The 27,693-nt window shown below is 41.7% G+C and overlaps 1 protein-coding gene across 1 annotated transcript in view; it reads right to left on the bottom strand.

Moving 5' to 3' along the window:
* Positions 1–27,693, bottom strand: part of LGR4 (leucine rich repeat containing G protein-coupled receptor 4) — a 104,960-nt gene that overhangs the window by 32,500 nt on the left and 44,767 nt on the right. Inside the window, exon 2 of the mRNA XM_018059305.1 lies at positions 15,686–15,757. Coding sequence (XP_017914794.1) covers positions 15,686–15,757 — 72 coding nt within the window. The remainder of the gene's footprint in view (positions 1–15,685; positions 15,758–27,693) is intronic.

The raw sequence follows: 27,693 nt of genomic DNA, 5'->3' as shown, positions 1-27,693 counted from the left end.
ACGTCAAGGCTGTATATTTTCACCACCTGTGTAAATTCCCTCAAAAACTTCAGTTCTTACCATAAACATGCCTTGTGTGGTCATTAAACAGGCTGTCTTCTACTCATTGTTTCTAGCACGTTAGTCTTATAGGCCAAATACGAAAGCTTCCAAGAACAGGTCTTGCGTTTCACAATTCTGTCGCCACCCACAAGTGTGTCAACCCAATAGTCAGAAACTGCATTCTCAGCATTTCCTCCCAGAAAACAGATGGCACCCCAGAGCCTACCTTAGTGCAGGCTTAGGACAAGCCCTCTCGAGGGACTTTCTATACCCTAGACTCACGAACTGCATTCAACTGATAATCCTCAGGGCTGGAAGGCAGTATTCAAAAGGTCACAGTTTATAAGATGAAACTGGACCATAAGGACTAGAAGGGAGAACAGATTACATTGTCCCTAGGAGGGCAAGTGACTATTATCTGAAAGATCAGCTATAAAAAGCTGAGTCCACCAAAAAACAAACACTGTAAACAGACCAAGGCTGTCAAAGAATTTTATCTCTAATATTGGTTTTGAATGTTCCCCTATCTATGGGCTTTCCTTGAGGAGTTCAGTCTATTGTATTGAAAAGAGGGTTTTTACGAAGTATGATTACCTTTACTTGTCAACAGAAAAGAGTGCTGAACCACATTAGCCAAAATATTTGCTTCCCTTTCCCAAGGATCTGCCTCTTTATAAACCCTGGGAAAACTAAAGGAGCCTAACCTCCAAGAGCAGGCTACTCACACCACTCTGATTACTTGATTCCTTACAAGAGTAAACAGATCAAGTGGAGCCTTCGGGAATGCATCTACCCATGTTTACCAAGCAGCTGGGTTAATGAATAATAAACACAGCAGCTTAATAAAGCCTCTGCAGCTTCAGCAACTGTTCCCTCCCAAGTCTCTTTACATTTTGCTTATTTTACGAGCCAGTACTTCTATTTTCCCCCTAGTATTTCTTATAGTAGACACTATGGATGCTTCATGTCCAAAAACTCACACCCAGGAGAGACCAAAGTGAATAAAGAATGGGGTTAGGGACAAAGTCCCAAACTCTGGAAGGAAAAGCCTACTATGTCATGTCCCCACAGTAGTTGCAGGCACTGAGTTAGGTAGTTTACATTCTTGTCTTTCAATCTTCTCCGGACAGGGGCCCTACTTCTCTGGGTCCCTGAGCGGTTAGGTGACTTGGCAGAAGTCACACAGCGGGTAAGCAGAGGGGCCAGCATTCCAGTTCTTACAGGGCTGGCTCCAAGGCTTATCTGTGTCTTTCAGCAATTCGATGCCTCTGGTGTTTCACCAAAGGTTGGGAAATAATTCCCAGAAGGTGAAACACAGTGGACCTGGGCGAGTTAATAGCCTTGGTTGAGGAGCAACAGCTCTCAGCAGAGCAGAGCTCACAGCAGGGACTGAGGCATCAGGAGCTCAGAACTGCAATTATGGAGGAATTTCCAGCAGACCAACGGGGCATCTTCCCCACAGTCAGAGATGAGCAGCGGCATAGTAGGGTAAGATGGAATCCCTGGGTGGCTAAGAGTGGCAGGCAACAAGCCCTAACTCACTCCGACTCTTTAGGATACAAAGCACTCTCCACTGTGCTTTTCCTCAGGCAGTAAAGAATCAGCCTGCAATGCAGGAGAAACAGAAGACCCCTGGGTCGGGAAGATTCCCTGGAGGAGGAAATGGCAACGCATTTCAGTAACCTTGCCTGGAAAATCTCATGGACAGAGGAGCCCAGCAGGCTACAGTCCAAAGGGTTGCAAAGAGACACAACTGAGGGACTAAGCACACCAGAAGCTGAGGACCAAGAGATGGCTGATCTCGAGGAAGTATTTGTCACCCACGGCCCTCTACTAGCAAAGGCTCTTTCTTGGTCTGCACACCCAACAGTTTTCTCTGTAACTCACTTCATGAGGACCTACTGGCTGGCTCCATAAAATTTTTAACTAGATAAATGATGATATTTGTATCTTTTACTATTATTGTGATGATTATGAAGCACTAAAGGGGGGGAAAAAAAACCCTCATTATAGTGAGAACAGAAGAGTGAAGTGAAAAGTGGTACCATTTTCTGCCACTAACGGTAGGCGGTCCCAGACATCACCACCCCTCCTCCCCCCGTCTGCACCCTCTTCCCCCCACCGCAGCTCATTCGTCTCCAAAAGCCATAGAGAACCCCGTGGAAGGTCTCAATCCATCCATTCTTACTTTCCCTGGTTTGCCACCCAAGTCTAGACCCTCCTTTTCTTCCTCCTGGATTACTGCCATGAACCTCCACGAGAGTCTTGTCTCAAACCACTTCATTGTAATACTGGGAGATCTAAATCTTAAAAAGCACAACTGAGCATTTCCCCAAATGCTTCCCCCCACTACAACTGAATCAGCTAGACCTTCAGTATGATCCTCTCCTTTCTCACCTTCTTCCTGAATGTTCCTTGTATCCTATGTTTTAGCAACACCCTGCTTTCACACCTCAGATCCTCTGTTCATGGCACTGCCTTCATCTGAAATACCCCACTCCACTCTCTGCCAGGTGAAAACCTTATTCATCACTACCAGCTGGATGTTACCATCAATGTGAAACTTCTATGATATCCCCTTCCCTGGATTCCACAGATTATCCTAGACGAAGCTCTCTCATTGGGTGCGTTTTACTTTGCCTCTGGTTATTAAGTTGGTGCATCTCCTTCAACTGTATTTAGGGGCCGTATGGACAGGACTAGATCATATTCATTTTGGATCCTCTTGTGTGGGACCTTCCAATGAAACAGACCCTTGTTGTTTATTCTAATGCCTCAACTAAGCCCCAATATAAGACCAGATTCAAGAAAAAGGTAACACTGCTACTTTAGGTGTGGGGAAAAGCTGACTCATGATCTTGACTTTTCTGTACGTTTTCTCCTCTTGTTTCATTGCTACTCCCCCACTCCCCTCCACTCTCCTAACAGGACAGAACTACTTGGCTTGATCTGAAAGAGCTACAGTAACAATGTTCTTTCTTAACATGTTCTGGTAGTGTATTTTCTTAAGCAAGAGGGGTGGACCTTGAATATGAGAACACCAGTCTCCTGATCAACAGTGTTATCTCAACACAGGCTGGGGTTGTGCACCCGATCACACAGAATTAAAACGAGTCAGGCAGGACTTCCAACGGGGACACGGTCTACCTCAAGGCAACTCCTATTTATTCTGCTTGTTACAACAGTCCCAGAAGCAGAGACGGAGAGGAGAGAGACAGAGAGAGGGTGGAGGAGAGGGAAACAGCAATCCATTAGCCTTCCGCACTCCCATCGGACTTGGAACTGTTCCAGGAAACAGGATACAAGTGGCTCAGTGAATAATGTCTTTCTGAGTCTGTTTTGGGTACATTTATTATTCATAAGGACCAAGGATTCACATCCGGCGCTCCTTCTAGGGGAGGCTAGAGTTTCCAATTATATTCTTGATTCTTAATGCACATGCTCCATGATATTTTCTATCTGCCAACCCTCCCAGAAATAGGAAAGCAGGACTGGCCCTGGTTAATGGACACTGATCCACGGTTATCCATGCCAGGGGGTTCATACCTTCATGAGATGTGCTGAATTAGACTGGGATTTCTTCACTTCGGAAGTGGTTTAAAAGAAACACGAGAGGCGGGTGTGAACTAGAGGGTACGCCAATTGGTGTTATGTCTCTGAGAAGTGCCTGGATTTAGGTTTCTTCTTGTCTGGGACAGAAATGTCATTGTGGCCATTTGGCTGGAATTCCAGCCAGGAAAACAGTAGGGTAAGGACTGCACTATCCACACTCACTAGACACATGGATCGAGCTGGGGGAGGGCGGAGAAGGGGTCAGAAGCTTCCAGCAGCTGTTGTGAGGAGCCATGGGGAGGAATGAGAAGAGGGAGGCAACTGCAGCAGGAAGGCCCAGGCCTGAGCACACTCTGCACGCAGACAACAGCCAGCCTGGCTCGTGGCAATTTCTCTGTCACCTGGTGGACAGGTCCCGGCCGGAGGTTACAGAGCCACAGTCTCCGAGCCACTCATGTGCCTCCTGCTCCTCTGCAGAGGTGGCCACCAGATGGTCTGACCTTGTGGCAAGTCCTGAGAGAAAACAACTGTGAGCACCACCCTTCCCTTCAGGGGGCCCCCACTGATCTAACCCCCCGCGGCCGTGGCTCCTTGTCTCCCTCACCATTTCTTTCCACAGCTACACGTCCCCACCCGACAGAGCTGCATTCAAACGCACATGACCTCTTGCAGATGGGACCCAAACACCTCCAGGCTGCCCCTCCTGCGATGCCATTAAATTCTCTCAAGTGGGTGGATCTGCATGGCGTCACGCTCCATGCCAAGTACAACAGACGCAACCACCAGCCCATGACTCTGCCCTCGGAGATGGCATTTCCAGTTCAACACTGAACTGGGCAAGGAAGGCCACGGGAGAGCATCCAACAGGAGGTGAGCAACCGTCTCCTATTAAATATAATTGGACATCAGCAAGACCCAAAATGTATGCAACAGTTTTGAAAGAAAAAAAAAAAACTTATAATGCATACCTCTAATAAGTCCTTAATCATCTATTTATTTGTATCTTAAGGCCCTACTATGGGCTCAGAACTCTGCTGGCTCCTGTGAAAAATTAAGAACTCAAGTGGGGGGTGGGTAGGGGAGAGACTTCCTTTTATTTTTTAAAAAAAAAAGACAAAACACTGGCAATCTAGTGATTACGACTCCAGTGGTGGGAGCTCGGGCTCAATTCCTGGTTGGGGAACTAAGATCTCATGCTGAGCAAGGTGGCCAAATACTACAAAAAAAAAAAAAAGAAACGGACTGTTCCCTGTTAGGGATATTTGGTATCAGTACATCTTAACAAAAACTAACATTTGTATAACAGTTTATATTGTCATTACCCTACTATGTCATAGTGGGTCTGCTCTTATTTTTTAACAGATGAGAAAAGTGAGCCTCTGTTTCCTCTGTGCTTTGTCTAAATTCCTACAGCATAGCTAAAGAATGTAAACCTGAGAAATTGTATAAGGTAATCAAAATAAAATAATGGAAACTCTAGAAAGAGAACCATGTTGTTTTGTGTCATTTTCTACAAATGACTTTCAAAGGACCAAAGCACATGGCTCTTTTCCTAGCGAATACAGCAGGCCAGCAATCGACTAGCATCCTTGATAGGTCTCCTTGGACATGCTTCCTACCAAGGTTAAATAAACTTTATCTGATACAGTAGAGCAGAGAGTCCTGAACCCACTAATAATGTTTTACTCTATTTCTTCTCTTACCAGGGAAGAATTTAATACTTTCATATAACTTTCATAGAAGTATATATAAAAATTAAATGTTTTATAAACATGCCTGTACTAAAAACTCTCATTATGGAAATTCCCAAGGTTTTTAATGCAGTCTTCCTTCACAGAGAAGGGGAAAACTATTTCATATACATACATATATATATGTAAAATATTACGTATTTGTGTTTAAATATACAAAAAGAAAAGCAGCAATGCTTAATCAAAAATAAGCTTGTCCTTGCTAAAACTCAGGCTATAGCCCAGTTAGAACTCCACCATATACTAAAAGAGCTTTATTCAATTCAAAGAAACTTAAGTTATCCCGGCACCCAAGACCCTTTTATATATGCCACTTCCTTGTATAGTCAGTAACCCATAGAAGGCTTTATTTTATAGGCAAATCAATAAAAACCCTGGCAACAGTTACAATTTCCTGAGCAAAGTTTATCCTGACAACCCAGTCATTTATCTTCTGGCACTAAACACACAAAATATCCATCCATATGAGGAAACATGTTACAGCATAAGAAAAAAATTTACCGCTAACATAACCAACAAATACTGACCTTCTACTATAAGCCAAGCACCAGGTAGGGCAAAGTAAGTACTGAATTTTCCCAAGACATTTCTCATTTCTTTGAAATAAGGATGATTCATTCAATATAAACCTTCAATGGAATGCAGTTTTTACATAGGCTGATAAGGTTTATTACTTCAATAAACTCAAAATAAGAAGAGGTCCTTTGTCTTAACCCCTCCCTCAATTCCAAATTCTCAAATGCGGTCACTGTCACCAAAGGCCACACGCAGCAGAGCAGTGACAAGGCGCTGCCCTCGGAGGAGAGTCTGTGGAACTGAACAGATAGGTGTGGACTGACACACCTAGAACGCGAAATAACAAGGCATTCAATCCAGTGCTAAGTGGGGAGGAGCAGAGAAGGCGCAAGAGGAATCTGGAAAAGGAAGACCAGGGAAGGCTTTTTAGCAGCAGAAGGGGCTCAAAACAGACTAGATAAAACAAGTAAGACGTGAATAGGAGAGACAGGAACCACGGCACATACTGTTGGTTGCCTACCAAATACCCAGCCGTGCCTTCCTGGCAGAGCTTAGGTTTGTTCAAATGTGACTCATCTCCATGAGTAAATTCTGATTGGTCTTAACCAATCATGCTGAGAAAAGAAATTACATACAAATACTAAGAGAAGAGTTGAGAAGAATAAACGACAAACTGTTAACCATATGTATTTCCTATGGTAAGATACAGGTCATTATTTTTCCTCCCTTCTCCTTATCTTCCTATGCATCCAGATTTTAAAAATTGAGTACCCATTAATTTTAGGATTATTTCCTTACAAAGCCAAGTACATCAATGATACAAGTATTTTTAGCATGTCTAACATAATCTTCGGAGAAGGCAATGGCACCCCACTCCAGTACTCTTGCCTTTAAAATCCCATGGATGGAGGAGCCTGGAGGGCTGCAGTCCATGGGGTTGCTGAGGGTCGGACACAATTGAGCAACTTCACTTTAACTTTTCACTTTCATGCACTGGAGAAGGAAATGGCAACCCACTCTAGTGTTCTTGCCTGGAGAATCCCAGGGATGGGGGAGCCTGGTGAGCTCCCGTCTATGGGGTCGCACAGAGTTGGACACGACTGAAGTGACTTAGCAGCAACATAATCTTTGATGTATACATAAAAGCCAACAGGGGCAAATGATGAACAAATTCTGAATTAAAATTCTACTACAGAATAAATCATGGCTTGACAGAGAGTGAACAATACATGAAAGAAATGACTTCGCTTATTTCCTTACTGGAAAATTCAATCATGCTTGTAGAATATTAAAGACATTTTCATTTACTTGTAGACAGTACTACTTTTAGTCAAAGAACAAATAATTAGCTTTGATTAAAATAGGTAAATGCGCCAGCAAATTGTGGTTTCATTATCCTCTCTACACTTTCTGAATTCCATGTCAAACACTGTAACAATGAACTGTTGATTCTCCTACTTGATTTCCCCTAGTTGCTTATGAAATACTAATTTAAACCCCAATTCTGAGTATATCACATGTTCTATTGCCTCTACTTCTAAGCTGCTAAGCACTGTAGGACAAAGTTTCAGAGCCTGTTGGTTCCACTATAAGTTCTTTGGGAGGCTTCTTCTTCACTCCAGGTGGTCCTAGTGGGGATAAGTTGAGGACCCAGGATGGACCCTACCAACCCAAAGAGGAGAGTGATTGGTTCAAGGACTCGCCCATGGGACAGGTCTGGCCAACTAAAGTCCTCTGGGGATTTTGCCACTAAAAGCAAAAAGGAAGATTTTACATGCTCGTCTTGGATATCAAGATGCAAAGACTTATGTGGGGCTGTTGAAGGTTATTTTACCCATTATATGGAGACAGGCTAAATACCACAGGAAAGAACAAAATCTAAAAACACTAACATAGACACAACTGAAGCTGAGATATGGAAAGCATGAGAAAACTCTCATGACTGTGAAACCCCAAGATCCAGGACCATCTGAAGCCAACTCCATCGCTAGACTTCCTAGATCTACCTGAAACAATAAATCCTCTATGATACCTCAGCTGGGGTTCTGTCTCTTACACCCTGTGGACTCCTGTCAGGTAATAGACGTATTTCAAACACCATCTTCTCTCTCCAATTCAGAAACTACCTACTAGCAGTCCCCAAACGCCTGCTTTAAGATGAACTTCTTTACCCCAAAGGCACTCTCACAACCCTCAGTAGAGAGGGCTCTTAAAAAAAAAAATGAACTGCAAGGCCTTTTGTTATGATCTGGCTGTAGGCACCTTTCTCCAGCATGTCAATGTTGATCCTTCATTCTTGTGAAAAGCCTCCCCTCCCACAGCTCCCAGAGCATGGTTCTGCCCTAGTTATCCTGCTCCTCTGGCACTTGGTCTTCTTCCCACACCCTGATTCAAGTGTTTCCCAATGAGTTGTCTTTGGCCCTCTTCCCTTTCCTTCTGCCCTCTCTCCTTTGGCAAGCTCTTTCTACCTAATGTTTCCAGTAATCCCCTCAAAATAAAAGACTCTAAAATCTATACCCATGAAACTCCATTCTAGAATCCCCCACCCATCCATCTCAAGTCTTGACTTCACATCTATATTTCCAGGTGTCCCTATGCCTCTCTCACCTAAAATCAAGCTGTATATTCAGAAATGCACGTACTATCTTCTCTTCTGGACCAATTTCTCTTACTGCATGGTCTTTAGTTTTGTCAAAATACCACCAAACTCCTGGTAATCTGCAAGTGAAGTGCTGGAATGGACTTCCCTGGTGGTCCAGTGGTTACGACTCCATGCTCCCCAGTGCAGGGGGCCGGGTTCGATCCCTAGTCGGGGAACTAGATCCCACAAGCCTCAACTAAGAGTTCAACTGCTGCAACTAAAGATCCCGCATGCTGCAACTACAAACATAAATAAATAAAATAAAAGTGAAGTGTTATTGACAACAACCCCTGCCATCCCAGTTGAGACATCCTCTTGAGTCTATTTGCATAACACCTTAGGCCAAATTCCCTCTTCCCTCTTACTATCTTTCATCTACCTGAGTTCAGAGTCTCATAGTTCTCACCTGGACTACTGCCATTATCATCTTCATCTGTTTCCCTGCACTCACTCAGTCCCAAGCATCCTACTCTGTGCTATGAGATTACATTGATATGATGGAAGGTCACGTCTGACCAAGTCATTTCCCAGCTCAAAATTCCATAGCCACGCAACACCTGACCCTCCTCCACGAGTCTGCCAAGAAATGTCCTCAGCTTGGCCTTCGACTCCTTTCAAGGTTTCCTTCCCAGAATATCCTTTCAGAAATCCTTTCTAAAATCAAACCAACAGAAATCTCTTCTGAAATCAAACCAAACCCAGCACTCCTTCTTTCTGTCCCAGTTTATTTCCATATCTTTGCTCATCCTCCTTTTTCCACATCTCCTCATGAATAACTCTGCCATCCCTTGAGGCTCTCTCTAGAAATGCCAAGTCTTTGATGAGGCCTTCCTTAATCTTTTTTGCTAGAAGTTATTTCCCTTCCTTTCTCCTTTGAACTCCGGTAACTTTACTACACCATTCATCTCTCTTGAAGGCAAGAACCTCAGTTGACTTCAACAATGCACACAGCGCTTTACCTAACACAAGTCTGATGACTCAATGAATTGTCTAATGAAGTCTTTCCTTGTCCTTTTTTTCACATCTACACTGTCAGATGTGGGATTGAAATCAGACCCATTACTAACAGGCTATGTGACCTTGGGAAATCAACCTCAAGAAAAATTCAGCTTCCTCATCACCAAAATGGGAATACATATAGCCCACAGAGTTTTATGAATTCAAACAAAACAATCCTTGCTCTAGGAGGACCTGTCTGGTACACAGACGGTCCAATAAGTACAGGATCCCTCTCATTTCTCTTCTCACCGTTATAACCGAATCTGAGAGGTCCCCACATTACACACAGGGAAGGGTATGAGTCGGAGAGCACCCATACACCTCTGTGAGATGACTACGTAGTCTCTAACAGCAAATGTAGGGATCTTCACTACCAACTCATCCTACCAAGGCACTATAAAGTGGAACAAGAGAATTCCAAGAAAATATTTTTGAACTGTCAAATATCACAGTCAAATTTATCAAAAATCACAGGGGGAAATTATTGCAGTTGAAAAAGCTTATCTGAGAAGCCTTCATCAAGGGAGTAAACGTTAAGTGAGTCAAATGTTAGTTTGGAAGCAAAGGAAATTCCTTGTAAATACTGGAAGAGAACAGAGTGTGCTACTTTCTAGAGCTCTAGACAACCCAGTAAGACTATTTGAGACTGCTTCTGCATCTCAGATACAAAAGGTGATAGGACATAGTGGACATGGCGTTGAACTAGGTAGGTCTAATTCTGGCTCAGGTGCATACTAACTGTAGCACTTGGAACATGTCACTCATCTACTGTTGAGCCTTGATAATCTCATCTATAAAATGGTATGGCTAGACCAGAAAACCTCATTCTAGGAAGATCTCTTTGTTAAAAAGTTTTCTGTTCAATGACCTTACTAAGGGATATGTTAGGCAGCCAACCATCTTTGACAGTTAGCTTGGGGACATACTTAGCATTATAGATCAGAGTAAATAGGTGTCCTCTTAAGCTTCTTTCCAATCCTATGCCTCTTGAGACAGTATCACAGCTTAGAAATTAAGATGAAATACTTGAATCAGATCGACATGAATTCAGATCCTGGCTCTGATACTGACTAATGACCTAGTGAGTTTTTCACCTCTCTAAAGCCTCCTTGTCCACATCTATAAATTAGCATGATGATATATAAGAATCACGTGAGCAGTAAACCAGATTATATGCTCTAAGTTTCTTAGTACGTAATAAACTCTCAATAAATTTTGGCTGCCATTATTATTGCTATTGAACCCTAAAATAACTTCCTTTTGCCAGGCTTGACCAATTTTAATTATATACAGTAACTCAATTAGAGACCATAAAACTTAGCTTTAGAAAATCAAAATGGATTACCAAGACACAGCAACCAGGTGCAACTTGTGGTTCTAAATGTATCCTGAACCAGAATTCTACTTTCCTTTTTTTTTTTTTGCTAAATAATATTACTGACCAAATAATACATAGGAATCTAGTTTTCTGTTGACAACTGCACTGCAATTATTTAAACAAATATCCTTGTGTTTTTGGAATAAACAATGCACTATTTAGAAGTAGAGGAGAATTCAATGATTGCAACTTACTTTCTTTTTTTTTTAACTTTTATTGTGACATTTATTTATTTTATTTTTTCTCAACTTTTTTTTTAAAATTTTTATTTTTACTTTATTTTACTTTACAATACTGTATTGGTTTGCAACTTACTTTCAAATGGTTCTGAAAAAAATGTACACACATTTTATATTGTCTGCATGTACGTTTGTGTGTGTGTGTTCAACTATTGGCTAAATTAAAATATTTATAACTTTTAATGTTAACCCACTCTTTATTTTCCTGTTCAAATTACTTACTAGTTTTCTTCTGTAATGTCTCTACTAGGAATTAATTGTTCTACAGACCCACCTGCCCAAAAAAACAAGTACTCAGAGACCTAATTTTCACTTTAGCATTGTAAAGAGTTCCAAAGTCAAAGTACATTTTGAAACAGATAGAACTAGCCTAGTCTTATAGTATGTATTAAACAATAACTGTACAAGTGCCAAAGCTGGCAATAGTTTCCACTGCTGTTGCAACATCTAAGCTCATAGTAACATTCACGGATTTCTCAGTGGGAGCCTATGGAAAAGCAGTTGGATATTCCTTCTCCTGTTTCTAATTAAATCAATTTCACAACTCCACATTTCAGCCATTCCCTAAATGGCTACCAATGCCCTGACAGGTCTCAAGGACAGCCAAAATACTATGGCAGCAACGTGTAGTATGGGGACTTCCCTGGTGGCTCAGAAGTAAAGAATCCATCTGCTAATGCAGGAGACCCAAGAGACCCAGGTTTGATCCCTGGGTTGGGAAGATCCCCTGGAGTAGGAAATGCAACCGGCTTCAGTATTCTTGCCTGAAAAATTACATGGACCGAGGAGCCTGGTGGGTACAGTTCATGGGGTCACAAAGAGTCAGATATGATGGAATGACTGAGCACGCAGCATCACATCAGACACCAATTTTGTGGATGCTAACTTAATATTTTCCCCAAATTCTGCCTTTCCTTTCATATCACTAACAGAAATCTATATGGGCCCATTCCAACTCCCATCTCCAAGCTAAACAACCTCTCCCCCAAATACTTCAAGAAAGACAGCAATGTTTAATAGGATTAGTGAAATTTACATTACTCATGCAATGTAGCACTTCATGGTCACAAAGCACTTTTACATAAATAATTCCCTCTTCCCTCTACAATACTACTGTGAAGAGTCCCATTTTAAAGAGTAGGAAATTGAGATGTGGAAATCAATAGACTGTCTCAAGACTACACATTTTATGTATTGAATTTAGGGTTAGATCCTATGTTTTTGGATCCCAAGAGAAACAGAGGGGGGAAAACAAATCAGTGAATGGCATCTAGTCATTCAGGGAAAAAAAATCCTAGTCTCCTCCCTATTGCTTACCCTCATACCCAATTCAGCTCCTTCAGGATAAAGTCTAAACTCCTTAGCTTAAAAAGTCCCTTGGTGATCTGGCCTCATCTCCTCACATTTCTCTGCCTTTCACTATTTCACATTTGTCTATTTCAGTTGCAATAACCATCATCTTGTGTCCTAACACTTCTGAAATGTCTACCTCCATGCCTTTGCACATGCTATAAGGTTCTTCCTGGAGCACCCTTCCCACCCATCCTCACCTAGCTAATTCTCATGTGTCCTTCAAGACTCAGCTGCAGCTATTCTGGAAAGCCTTTCCCAAATCCTCCAGTCTCAATAAACAGGTTACTTCAGGCTTCCGCTGACCCTGCACACACTTGGACAATCTTCACCACGCCACACCAAGTGTTAGCTCCACCTCTTCCTCTGGACCCTTGTTGTCCAAATGAACTTTCTGCAATGATGGAAACTGTCTACATCTGCACTGTCCATCACAAGAGTCACTAGCCACAGGTGGTTACTGAACACTTGAAAGATGGCTACCTCCACTAAAAACTGAGTATTTATTTTAGGTTTAATTATTGTAAGTCTAGATTTAAACAACCATCTGTGGCTAGTGGCTACGGGACTGGACGGACTGTCAACTCCAAGGACAAAGACCACACTTAACTTGTCTTGGTGTCTTTGACGCCCATCATAGGACCCAGCACAGAGCACGATTCAGTGTTTGTCGAAAGAACAAGTGAATGCGTAAACATCTATAAACACTTCTTCAGTTGGGAACTGATTTCACCCAATACTCCCAGCATTCCGGATTATCATATAAAATTCAGCCAAACCAGTCACATCATGTAAAGCACACCTCATTAACTATTGTGGAAAAAAAAAAAAAAAAAAAAAAAAAGCCCTCAGTAAATCACTCATTTCTGTTCCGGGCACTTCAGCTTCACAATCACTCTTAAATGACTTCCAGATGACTTTTGGACAAAGGGTGATGCTGTTTCTGAAATATTACAATACTCCTGGCAGCATCATTTTGGAATGTCAAACTCTGCTACGGTGTTTTGTAAAGAAAAAAAAAAATAAAAAAAACGGGCTTTTTTACCCTGATTCTATTAACATGGAAAAGAAATTCCCTCAAATGCCTGTAAGTATACCCAGCATATGAAAGACTATTCTGAAGGACTCTTTAAAATTAACCATCAGTGCTCCTGACCAAATTCATTTCTGAAATCCCATACAGTATTTACAGGAGCTGTACGGACTTCACAGGACGGGCTTCCTTGCTGCCATAAGCAGAATGCGAAGCGAACAAAATCTTGCTGCAAACGACTAGCAATCAAATCCAATTTGGTTCCAATTAAAACTCTCAGTTGACAGAATTTGTGAGCTTGATGTATGCTTGGTCATTTGAGAGTTTTACGAAACCCAAGATGCGAACTTTACAAAGCAGAGATTAGCCAGTGAGGACTCCATATCCAGGCGCTCACCGCCAATCCCTCCAAGGGGGCTGGCTGACAGTCAAAGGCATTGACAATGTGGTGTGCACACATGGTTCACCAGAACAAGGAGGGCGTCTCCATTTCCTGCCCAGTGCGTCTCATATCTCTGGGGGTGACCCAACAGCTGAACCCATGCTCACGAATGGCCTTTCACTGTGTGATTACTTCTGTAAAGGGAGACTAATCCTAAAGGCTGAAACTTTATGTGAAATGAAAAGAAATAGGTGAGACATCTTTGAGCTTGATTGGGAGGGTGGGAACTGGGGGGCTTCAAATACACAGCTCACTGCTTTTTCATTCAATGTAAATGTCTAATTAAAAACAAAGAGCTATTTCTTACAAAAGAATTAATTTCACTCAAGGGGGAAAAAAAACAAACAGGCAAAAATAAAGTAAAACATACATTGAAACCTTGTAATCCATGACAATTGGTATACAAGCTGCTGCTCCCCGCACCACCCCCACCTTAAGCACTTTTAAAACGATGAAATAAATAACAGCCAGCATTTACATTACACTTACCCTGCTTCATGCACTGTCCTAAGTATTTAACATCTATTTTAATTCATTCTGTCTTATCTGCACCTTACAGACAAAGAAACTGAATCGAGGGAGGTTAAATAACTTGACCCAGTTCACAAGCTTGGAAGTGGCAAACAATCTCTGTCCAACTTTTGCTGTGGGAACATTACGTTCAATTAAGTAGTGTGGGAAGAAAAACTTCTCCTTAACTTTACTAAATCCTTAACTGCTGTTTCAACAGTGTCAGAAACTGGGAGCACAACCTGCTTGTCTTATTTTCGATTCCGATTCCCCATGTGCAGGGAGGGGCCGACCTAAGATAGGAGAGACAGTCACTGACTTGGATCTAAAACTCAACAGCTGGCTGTAGGGCACAATCTGTAATATGAATTTAGATTCCTTCAGGGCTATAGCTCTTTGATGTTCTTACCATCAAACTGTCACCTTCTTGCCTCTACATATTACATAATCCATTAGCTTAGCTGTTTTTAAAGCCCTCCATTTAACTCAAGTCAACTATGACTTTATTTTATTTTTCATCTGAATTCTTAAAAGCTATTGATCGTTGCCAATTCCTATAAAATCTAAAAGTGCTTATTTCGATGGTAAACTTTAAATAGTGTGGAGAGAAAAACAAAATGGAGGTTACAGGTGGAAAGAACTTCTCCCCCATGTAAGCTGTTAAATTGGAAATGAGAGATGACACTGCCAAGCTCAGAAACAAGCTTAACGTTAAAGGTGTTCTCAGAGACGCGAAGGATGTTCCATGTTTTCGCCCCACTTCCAAAGACCACCTGCCCATAGCCGAGGAAAGTTTTCTGCTGGGTTACATTGAGGTCATCTGCTGCGTCGTGACCCTGAAATGCTGTGGATTATTCTTTACGGGCCTGTTGCCCACACAGCAACTCCTGTGGCAATCATAGTAATTACACAGCAGCCTTGTTATCTTGGGACAGCGCTGTAATTAACCTGTGTCACTGCCTCATTCGTGGTCATAACAATTGCAGCAAAAAAGTCCCATGGAAGTAGCATTTTTCATCCTGACTTTCAAAAATAACTTCAGTGATCACACTTCTTAAAAACTCAGCTCTGTTTCCCCCAAAACACATGGTTTCCACTATACGGAGGCCAGTGAACCCAGTTCTCTGAGTGTCCCCTGAGAAACAGCAGACAATCTCTGTTGTGAGAATTTCCAAAGAGAAAAGGAGAAATACTCAAACAAACAAAAAAACAGTTCTCAAAAGAATACTTACAACTCCTCTAGAAAAGGGAAGTTCTTAAATGCATCTTCTGGTAACTGAGTAATGTTATTCATGCTGATATCCCTGGAAAACATAAAGTTAAGAAGATTGTTAATTATGTTATATTATATTTAAAGCACTTAATTCAACAGAAAAATAATTGGGTGATAAAATTTTGTAAAGAAGCAAGAAAAATGAGCATAGAAGACAGACACAGGAATAGTCATAATTTAGCTTCGGAATGCAATGTTAAGAAAACAGAAAAGCTCAATGTTTTATTAAAAATTATATCCCATCATTTATGCTATATCCAGATTCTGGGGTTTTGCCCTTTAAGTATTCTTGGAAAAAAAATGTCTCCAACTACCTACAATGAGTGAGCTGGTGTGGCCTTTCAGGGCTCTGGTATTCAAAGTACTGTGTACCTGACAAAAATAAACAAACAAATACCCAGAACTTGATAAAAGAGATCTACAGGTACGGTGGCTTCTTAAGCCACTGTCAGGGATAATAAAACAGGTCCTAACTGTACCCCAGTCATATTTTCTGCAAAACCTATAAAAGTCCTCCAGGTAATAGTTGTAAGTAGATTTCATTTTTAGCCTATGAATAGATTCAGGCTGCAGACAAGTGCGTACATGACAGGTATGTGGTCCACTTCCAGTTTTCCCTTAAAGAGACAGCAGCAAGGAGGGTACCCGCTCGACAATATAACTCAGCAATTAACTAGTTCAAGCAGCTGAAAAAAAAAAACTTTATTAACCATTTTCTTCTTCTCTGACAGCTGTCTTTTGGACTGGCTTTCTCCTTCCACACTCTGTTTGATCTGGACAGTGTGATACTCAGGTGAAGGCAGCCTCACCAGGGGCAGTCCCTGCAGGTCCTGGGTTGCCCGCCTCACCCAGGTGCCCCTGCTTCTTTTGTTGCTGCTGCTGCTGCTTTGTCGCTAAGTCGTGTCTGACTCTTTTGCAACCCCATAGACTGCAGGCAGCCCGCCAGGCTCCTCTGTCCATGGGATTCTCCAGGCAAAAATACTGGAGTGGGTTGCCATTTCCTCCTCCAGGGGATCTTCCTGACCCAGGGGTCCATATTGCATCTCCTGCATTGGCAGGTGGATTCTTCACCACTGGGCCACCAAGGAAGCCCGCCCCTGCCTTTTTATCTGCTGTTAAATTCTGTGGTTCAACCCACAGGTCTCTCCTTTCTATAAAGCACCGTAAAAATTCACACATGTGACTTTCCCATGACTGGATCAGACAAATGGGTCTAAGAAAGTGGAAGAGAAATCAAACACACAGAAACCAGCTGACAATAATACCACTTTCTTTTCCTTACTCTGATCAGGTAACATTTTCCTTTAAAGGACACTGAGTATCAACGTAGGTCACTCCCTTCTCCCCACCTTCCCTCTCACCAACAGTTAAAAGTGGAATTTGCTTTCCTTCTTACTAGCCTTTTCAAGGCATGTTTGGGAAACTTCTTGGCTTGGGAATAATAACAACAATGCAATAGCAAAAACAGCAGTAGCAGCTGACATGTCGCAAATACCGATCAGGGGATAAGACTGCACGTTGATCTCATTCTATGAAGGGGGAAACTGAGGCTTCCTGGGGCAAAACAACCTCCCTGCGGCCACTAGCAAGTGGTGTAACAGGACATGTGAGCTCCAGAGCCCAAGATCTTAACTCCAAACTTCGAGTCTTTTAAAACTTCGCTCCAGCGGTAGTCAGGACATAAAGCAAATCCTGAGACCACCCAAGGTTAAAAAGAGGCGGGGAGGCTGCCCCCAAGACCTTGGCAAGATAATCAGAGGATCTCAGGAAGAGCACTTCTGCTTGAAAATAATAATAATATTAATAATAATAATAAAACTATAAATAGCTTTAGCTATTGAAGAAACAAAATTCTGAAAATTCTCTGGAGATGAATCCTCTGACCAAAGGGATTCACATGCATTCCAAAGTTGCCTATCATTAAAAACAACTCAAATTCTACTAAAGATAATTTATAAGAAAATAAAATTAATACACTTTTCTAGGAATTATTATTTTTAAATACAGGCCCTGATACTAATTTAGTTAACTATTATTATCCCTGGGGAAGGGGAGGGGGGAGCCTTTCATTTCTCACAAACACTGGAGCAACATACTAGAGAAACAGCACCCCAATAGGGGTCAGAAGGAATGCTGTTTAATCCTGGGCCTTGGTTTGCTTATCTGTAAAATGGTGGGGGTGGGGAGCTTCACTGATGTACTGGGGTGCTTCCTGGCCTGACATATACTTCCGTGATTCACTTTTTTGGTAGTTTTGATGGAGGTGCTCACCCTTCCTGATGAAAATACATGAGGTTCACAGACCCTGGTGGCTCAGAGGGTAAAGCATCTGCCTGCAATGCAGGAGACCTGGGTTCGATCCCAGGGTCGGGAAGATCCGCTGGAGAAGGAAATGGCACCCCACTCCAGTACTCTTGCCTGGAGAATCCCATGGATGGAGGAGCCTGGTGGGCTACAGCACACGGGGTGGCAGAGAGTCAGACAAGACTTCACTTTCACCTGATGGAAAAGGCAGCTTTCTGAAAACTGACCATAAAGCAACATTTAAAGACTCCTGGTTTATCATTAGAAAACAACATTTAAAGACTCCTGGTTTATCATTAGAAAACAACATTTAAAGACTCCTGGTTTGTCATTAGAAAACAACTGAACCACTTCCACTGGAAACACATTTCGGTTCAGTCAGTTCAGTCACTCAGTTGTGTCCAGCTCTGCTACCCCATGGACCGCAGCATGCCAGGCCTCTCGGAGTTTACTCAAACTCATGTGCATTGAGTCGGTGATGCCATCCAACCATCTCATCCTGTCACACTTACCTTTACCCAAAACACATTTACCTTTAACCAATAAAATCATTGTTAAGAATACAACAAAACTTTTAATCACGTGGAAAAGTAAAATAATGAGTAAGCAGTGATTCTGCAAAATATCACACAATTTTGGTGTTCTTTAGTCATTCCAATAACAGGGGAAAGGAGGACAACCGTAATTGACTTCCTTATGAAAGGAGGCACTCCATACCGTTTCCTCTAAATTCTCATGTGCGTGTGCTCAGTCATGTCTGGCTCTTTGTGACACATGGATTGCAGTCCACCAGGCTCCTCTGTCCATGGGACTTCCTAGGCAAGAATACTGGAGCAGGTTGCCATTTCCTCCTCCAGAGGTCTTCCCGAACAAGGGATCAAACCCATATCTCCTGCATTGGCAGGTAGATTCTCTTACCACTGAGAGCCACCTGGGAAGCCCTTCCTCTAAGTTTGGGACACCTGAATTCAGGTGAGCATCACAGCAACAGAAAAACTGATTAATTGCCTCAGCAGAAAAAGACACATAATTATAAAAGAATTTACACCACACTCTTCCCTGAATTCCAGTTTTGTAAAATGCATACACCTATATAACTCTCTCATTTTTCCCCCCTCAGAGTAACAAGACATAACAGGTAGTTTTGCTGTGAGCTATAAATGCAATTAGTGGGACTCCATATTTACAAACTAATATGTGTTAAACACACTTGGTGAGGTTTTTTTTTTTTCTCCCAAAGCTTCAGAGTCAGAAGCAACACTTGTTTCCAAACTGGTCTGAATTTCACATACTATCTTTTTAGGTGTTTTCCTTCATATTTTTCTGGGCCTCATTTACAAAGCATTTGCAAGTAAGGAGAAGAAAAAGAAAAGAAAGGGAGGGGGGACCTGCAAGATGTAATCTCCAGAGAAGCGCTGGAAACATGTGGTTACAGAGTATAAGGTGGGTGGGTACTCATTTAAAATAATGAGGGCTAATGGTGATAAACAACCCACAGACAGCCCCAAAAGTAGATTCCAGACCTGACATCACCAACACCAGCAAGAGAGCTCCAGGCTTCAGATGCTGGGGGTGATGACTTAACTGTAACAATTTACAAATGGAAGCCCTAAGCCAATAATTACAAATATATTGGGCTCATGGGCCTATAAATTACTAAAGTACATAAGTAAAAGAAAATGGTACAGAAAATTTTTAGCTAGAAGATAACACCCCTAGGTCAGTGCTTTGACATTCATGATGAGCAACACAATCTAGCCAGGAACATCTGTAGTTAAACCCAGAGATTTGCAATCCTGGGTTCCTATGAAGAAAATAAGTATAAGGTAGAAAACAAAATAATCTTATGAGGTCAGAGACCACCAACTCAAAAGCCTCCAAAGAGTGATTTCAAGAGAATGCATGGCCTTATTTGGAGCCAACCTGGCATAAATGGAAGGACGCAGGCCTCGAAGATTAAGGCTTTCATATGGATTCACCAGCATTAGCTGTGTGATCTTGGGCAAACCGGTCATCTTTTCTGAGCCCTGGCTTCTTCATTTAGATAAAGAAGGCAGTAGTAACTAAGTCCCATAGCATCCTGTGAAGACCAGAAAATGTCAAGTCACGTTGCTGTTGCTCAGTCAGTAGTCATGTCCAACCCCATGGACTGTAGCCGACAAGGCTCCTCTGTCTATGGGATTTCCCAGGCAAGAAAACTGCAGTGGGTAGCCATATCCTACTCCAGGGTATCTTCCTGACCCAGGGATCGAACCTGCATCTCCTGCATTGGCAGGCAAATTCTTTACCACTGAGCCACCAGGGAAGCCCCATGTCAAGTCACGTATAAAAAGCTAAATAAGTAACAGGTGTTATGTCATCATTGTCCATGTTTTACTGCTCCTAGAAGCTGTGTGAATCCACTGGACTGAGAGCCAGCAGGCCAAGCACCTCACTGCCTTTGGTGGCCTTCTTTCCCAGAAAAGAAACCACTTTTACACAAGGGAAATACTAAATGGTGCAGAAGGTCTAGAACCTGGAGTTGTTCCTAACTACAAAACTGGATTCTAAACTCCAGAATTCCAGGAGTCAAAGATGTTGAGATAGAAGAGCTCTTTGAGATGAAAGAATTTTGTTTAAAAAAAAAGTAAAACGTTGAGGCCTGGTTGATGACAGAGAAGGAAGGGAGACAGGGAGAGAAGGAGGTAGGAAATTACATCCTCATAGGAAAATTGTTAGAAATACAGGAAAGATAAGAGCCATTTTCAAATGGCTTTGCGCCAGGAGGACTTTGCACCATAAGTGATGAACCAGGAGTCAGAACCCAGAACTTTTACTTAATGTGGGGAAATGCCTGAATGTATGCTTTCTATACATACTGGTTCCATAACAGATTTCTTTATAATTTAGGCCTCTCAAGGTATACCAACTGGAACAGGGCACACGCATATCAGACCCAGTGTAAGATTCCCCAGTTTTTACAATAGAGATCAAAAGTGCAAAAGTACATCACCCCACTAGGAAAATAAAGGTGAACCCTCCAATACCAGCAGTCACCGACTTCAAAATTAACACTGAAAGGGTGCAATTGTTTAATTGAAACTGCTAAATCTCCCCAGTGGTTAAACTATCTTTTTTCCACTCATAAAATTCACTAATGCTAAAGTATCTCCTGAGTAGAGAGAAACATCATGTTTCAACAAGGTACCTTTTAAAATCCCTGTAAAATGCTCCTGAAGCGAGCCCAACCTGTTTGCTGATGGCCCAGAGTGTACCACCACGGACTTCGCCACCGCATGCTTGCTGGTCTGGGCCTTTTGCCATGGGGTTGTTTAATTTTAAATATACTGTGATTGATCCAATATTATCTAACTTTGAATAAACCCTCCTATTTGTGTGAGATAAAACTGCACTTTTGCTGTAGTAGTAACGCAAATATTACCCGGCCATATGAGAAGTTGATAAATTATATTTAATAAATTACAAACAGCTTCTACAAAACACATCATTCTCGAAACCGTTCCCCAGAAAATGGTGGTGATGTCCTGAAACTCAGCAGACACACGCTGACAATAATAAAGAACTAATACTATTCCAATGACTTTTCGAGGGTCTTATCATCCACCAAAAATTTTCAGGCCCACAGATGTCTACTGTTTGAACAAAAACAAAACACTAAAACTACACTTGAAAAACATCCCTGGTGGGACACACTGGAAGGGAAGGTCTCTCTCACAGAGAAGTGATGTAGACACACACACCACCAAGGTTCCAGACAAGGCGCGTGGAGAGTTTAATTCCCTTTTTCCCCCCTCAATATTTGTTTATCTGTTCGGCTGTGCCAGGTCTTAGTTGCAGCATGTGGGATCTAGTTCCCTGAGCAGGGATTGAACCCAGGTCCCACACATTGGGAGCTCAGTCCACTGGACTGCCACTGGGCTACCAGAGCAGTCCCAAGTTTAATTTCTTTTCTGACAGGATTCTGAACCTTTGGGCAAGTGATCTCTTTCACTCACCACTTTTATAACAACAAAGCAATCTATATTCGCTGTTTTTAAAGCACTGAAATACAGAGAAAACCATCAACAATATCAATACTCAGGAATAACCACTGTTCTATTTTATGGGAGACATTACAGGTTCTTTTTCTATGGATGGTATATATTTTCACCAATATGAAATGCTATCATTCTAAACATGTGTATCTCTTGACTTGTATTCTTCACTTGCAAAATGGAAAAAAAAAAATTCTCTGAAAGTATCTTTTAAGGAAAGCGTATTTAATATATATCTCGATGCTATTTTTTGACAGGCCATACATCATGAGAGGGATCACCTTTGCACCTGGAAATCACTGTGCCAAAAAGAAAAGAGATAAGTCTCTTTTCCGGAGACAAGGAGATACACTGTCACCTGTTTAACAACTATGTACAAAGCACCCATATAAGTGCAAGGCACTGCGCTAGGGTGGTGAAGTTTTTATATCAAAAGATAGGTTCACAGTTCTCTTACTTTCTTTTAATTAAAATTCATCAGTCTGCTCTATTCTTACCTGGCTATTACTGCTGAAGACATTGTTGCAACGTGCAATTAAATTTAACCTTTCTAAAATGCATTCTTGCATTTTGGAAGCAATAAGAACAGCTACATAGGTGTAAAGATACTGCTCTCTAATTACACTGCAGAAATGGGGCCAAAATAGAATGGGAGCCATTTTAGTCAGAGTTTGCTCTGAGATATTTTTTGACCTTACATGTTTTCTCACTGCTAGATGGCATGATGGACACCCTTCTGATGCCGTGTAAAATGTTTCCACTCCAATTTTAGGCAGCAGGATAAATTGGCTCCATACTATCTGGCATCTTCCCTGGTGTTTCAAACACAAAGCCTCAGTGCTTCCCAGCAGAAAGAATCCAAAACATGATTTCTTGAGCCTTGCAATCCTTAAGAGGTGAACTGTTACAATAACCATGTGAAAGCGTTAGTTGCTCAGATGTGTTCGACTCTTTGTGACCCCAATGGACTGTAGCTCACAGCTGCTCTGTCCATGAAATTCTCCAGGCAAGAAACTGGAGTGGGTTGCCATTCTCTTCTCCAGGGCATCTTCCCAACCCAGGGATTGAACCCAGGTCTTCTCCATTACAGGCAGATTCTTTAGCGTCTGAGCTGCCAGGGCAGCCCAGAACAACCATAACTGACACAAAAATAGATGTTAATTATTGCCAAGAAGAGTTACCATCTTGCAAAGTCATTGTCTAATAAGGTACTTGAATATCCTAGTATACAGTCTTCAAATCTTAAAAAATAATAATAAAAATACAGTAAAAATGTTTTGGCTATAGAAGATGTAGAGAATGCTGAATTCATCTTATAATCGTCTACTTTCATGGATGAAAACCCCTTTTAGCATTCTTAAAGACTTTCAAAGCTCTATTTCCACTGTTAAGAAAATTTAAAAAGACAAAACAAACTGGAAGACAACATTTGCAAAACACATCTGGGATAAAGGATTGTATTTATAACCTGGAAAGAACTCTCAAAAGTCAATAAAAAATCTGATTTTTCAATGGGCAAAAGGTTTGAATAGGCACTTCACTTATTACACAATGACAAAAGATTACACAAATGGCAAAAAGCACGTAAAAAGATGTTCAACATTAGTCATTAGTGAAATGCAAATTAAATCACAATGAGATAGCACTCAGCTATATGAATGGCTAAAATGCAAAATGATGGACAGGGAAGCCTGGCATGCTGCAGTCTGTGGGGTCACAAAGAGTCGGACATGACTGAGCAACTGAACTGAACTGAACTGAACTGAAAATGCAAAAAAAATAAATTGACAGTAATAAGTGCTGACAAGGATATAGACAAACTGGAACTCTCACACACTGTTAGTGGCACAACCACTCTGGAAACAGTATGGCAGTTTCTTATAAAATTAAACACACACTTATGACCATGAACAAGGTATAAATGGATGGGACAGGAGAAAGGCTGACTACAACGGGAAATGAAAGAACTTTTCTGGCCCAGTGGAAATGGTCTATATCTTGATTTGCATGGTGTGGTTACATGGTTGTATACATTTATCAAAACTCTCAGAACTGTATACTAAAAAGTAAAAGTACATACCCACTCCAGTATTCCTGCCTGGAAAATCCCATGGACGGAGGAGCCTGGTAGCCTTCAGTCTGGGGTCGCCAAGAGTCGGACACGACTGAGCGACTTCACTCACTCACTCACATATTTTACTATACGTAAATTAAACCTCAAGGCCTGTGTTGGCCTTCACAAATAAGTATATGTATATGATATTACCTCTTCACATTTCTCCCACAGGAAAAATAATTCATCCTGAGGCTAGAAGTCCTCTTTTCCAACCCTGCCCCCAAACCAAACATGATGCACAGCACTGGTTTGGCTTGAGAATCAAGAAACCTATAGGATTTTTGTTTTTGATTTGCCTTTTTGGGTGTTGTTTTGGTTGTTTTTACAGCCTCTGCTATCTACCTGGAGGGCACTGGACCAAGCCTCTTCATTCTTTCTTTATTGAGCACCTGTTAGGATTGTGACGGACTGTGTGCTGGGTCCCAGACAGATAAAGACAGGTAAGATTACCCTAAGGGTACTCTGCAATAACAAAGCAATAAATAAATACCATGATCTGCATGGTACAGCAAGGGAAGATGGTCAGCCTAACTGGAGCCAGAGAGAGGCTTCCAGACGCAGGGCTGTGGTATTGAGGTAGAAAGGGCAGATATTCCTTTATAGAGAGCTGCTATTTCAATCTGTGGTCTCACACATTAAGTCAGCACTGTTTTTCAGCAGAGATGCAATTGGCTTTTGAGCAAGAGGATTCTTCATTATTCAAGACAGTCTTGCTCACTATACAGTGCTTGGCACCCCTGGTCCTCCAATGCACTAATTAGTGCAACTAAAAACATTCCCCAGATGCTTCCAAACTTCCCCGTAGGAACCTGGCAGCACAGAGAGGGATCTGAAATCCATTCAGTCAGTGACAAATGGCATTAAAAAAAAAAGAAATATAAGGAATAGTTGGGCTTTCCTGGTGGCTCAGACAGTAAAGAATCTGCCTGCAATGCAAGAGACCTGGGTTCCATCCCTAGGTCAGGAAGATTCCCTGGAGAAGAGAATGGCAACCCACTACAGTATTCTTGACTGCAGAATTGCATGGACAGAGGAGCCAAGTGGGGGTTCATGGGGTCTCAAAGAGTCAAGACACGACTGAGCAACTAAGACTTTCAATTTCTCATGGAACAGTTAATCTCAAAGTTAAGCATGTCACACAGACAAAGAATAAATACTATTTCATGACAGTTATTTAGATTTCATATATATTTTGGGCTATGGTGTAAAACGTAGTTGTCACTGGATTCATAGGAAAAAAAAATTGAAAGCCTCTGAATCGATAACTTGTTTGTTTGGGAAGAGGGTGCCTTCTACACAGTTCAGTTCAGTAGCTCAGTCATGTCTGACTCTTGCAACCCCATGGACTGCAGCATGCCAGGCCTCCTTGTCCATCAACAGCTCCCAGAGTTTACTCAAACTCATGCCCATTGAGTCGGTGATGTCATCCAACCATCTCATCCTCTGCTATCCCCTTCTCCTCCCGTTTTCAATCTTTCCCAGCATCAAGGTCTTTTCCAAGGAGTCAGCTCTTCGCATCAGGTGGCCAAAGTATTGGAGTTTCAGCATCAACAGCAGTCCTTCCAATGAATATTCAGGACTGATTTCCTAGATATCTGGTTGGATCTCCTTGCACACCAAAGGACTCTCAAGAGTCTTCTCCAACACCACAGTTCAAAAGCATCAATTCTTCGGCACTCAGCCTTCTTCACAGTCCAACTCTCACATCTGTACATGACTACTGGAAAAACCATAGCCTTAACTAGACGGATCTTTGTTGGCAAAATAATGTCTCTGCTTTTGAATATGCTGTCTAGGTTGGTCATAACTTTCCTTCCAAGGTGTAAGTATCTTTTAATTTCATGGCAGCAGTCATGATCTGCAGTGATTTTGGAGCCCCCCAAAAAAGTCTGCCATTGTTTCTCCATCTATTTACCATGAAGTGATGGGACCAGATGCCATGATCTTTGTTTTCTGAATGTTGAGCTTTAAGCCAACTTTTTTACTCTCCTCTTTCACTTTCATCAAGAGGTTCTTTAGTTCTTCTTCACTTCCTGCCATAAGGGTGGTGTCATCTTCATATCTGAGGTTACTGATATTTCTCCCAGCAATCTTGATTCCAGCCTGTGCTTCTTCCAGCCCAGCATTTCTCATGATGTACTCCACATATAAGTTAAATAAGCAGGGTGACAATATACAGCCTTGACGTACTCCTTTTCTTATTTAGAACCAGTCTATTGTTCCATGTCCAGTTCTAACTGTTGCTTCCTGACCTGCATATAGGTTTCTCAAGAGGCAGGTCAGGTGGTCTGGTATTCCCATCTCCTTCAGAATTTTCCACAGTTTGTTGTGATCCACACAGTCAAAGGCTTTGGCATAGTCAATAAAGCAGAAATAGATGTTTTTCTGGAACTCTCTTGCTTTTTCCATTACCCAGCGGATGTTGGCAATTTGATCTCTTGTTCCTCTGCCTTTTCTAAAACCGGCTTGAACATTTGGAAGTTCACAGTTCACATTCTGCTGAAGCCTGGCTTGGAGAATTTTGAGCATTACTTTACTAGTATGTGAGATGAGTGCAATTGTGCAGTAGTTTGAGCATTCTTTGGCATTGCCTTTCTGAGGGATTGGAATGAAAACTGACCTTTCCTAGTCCTGTGGCCACTGTTGAGTTTTCCAAATTTGCTGGCATATTGAGTGCAACACTTTCACAGCATCATTTTTTAGGATTTGAAATAGCTCAACTGGAATTCCATCACCTCCACTAGCTTTGTTCAGAGACAGTGGGAATATGTTAAATGAGATAAAACTAGAGGGGTCAACAAGATAAAACTATACAGGAATTGAAGTACTAAAGCAGAATGAATATAACTGGCAAAAGAAGCTACCAAGACAAGCAGAAAATACATCCCCAAAGGCCTCTGTGAATGACTTCAAGAAATCACAACTTTATTCCAAAAGCATAGGAAGCTACCAGAGGAAGACTAAGCATGTCACGTTTGCTGTAGAAAGATCATTCTAGCAGCCATCTTCTGCCATGGGACGGAAGGAAGGGAAGTTAGGAAGAAGAAATTCCAGCTCCTCTGGAACTCAGCTTCCTCTACTGTAAAATATCCTGTACTTGCTAACTTCGAAGGTCTTTTTAAAATCTATCATTATGACTTCTACTTCGACATTCCTGCTCCTGCACATTCCATGCATAATTAGTAGAAAATGAGAAACCCTGTGATTCACGTTTTTCCTATATGTGCAGGCTACATTTGCTTATGTTAGCAAGTGTATGTATCAGGACAGACTTAAACATACCCCCTTCAGAATTACAAGGGTTCAGCAATTAAGAAAGACGCATGACTTCATTTCCAAAGGTAATATTTTATGCCGTAATTGTTTATGGTCTCGGTGAAGCAATACAGTCTAGGAGACACTGAAGGGTGTGTTCTTCAAGGAGATGCTAACCCAACAAGGTGGAAGACAGAGAGAGCAAAACAGCAGTGTGTAAATATCACACTGCAACAAAAGTCATGTGTCACTTAACAT

The sequence above is a fragment of the Capra hircus genome, chromosome 15 (assembly GCF_001704415.2).
Source record: "Capra hircus breed San Clemente chromosome 15, ASM170441v1, whole genome shotgun sequence".
In the NCBI taxonomy this organism is placed as follows: Eukaryota; Metazoa; Chordata; class Mammalia; order Artiodactyla; family Bovidae; genus Capra; species Capra hircus.
This window is presented reverse-complemented; position numbering and strand designations above follow the sequence as displayed.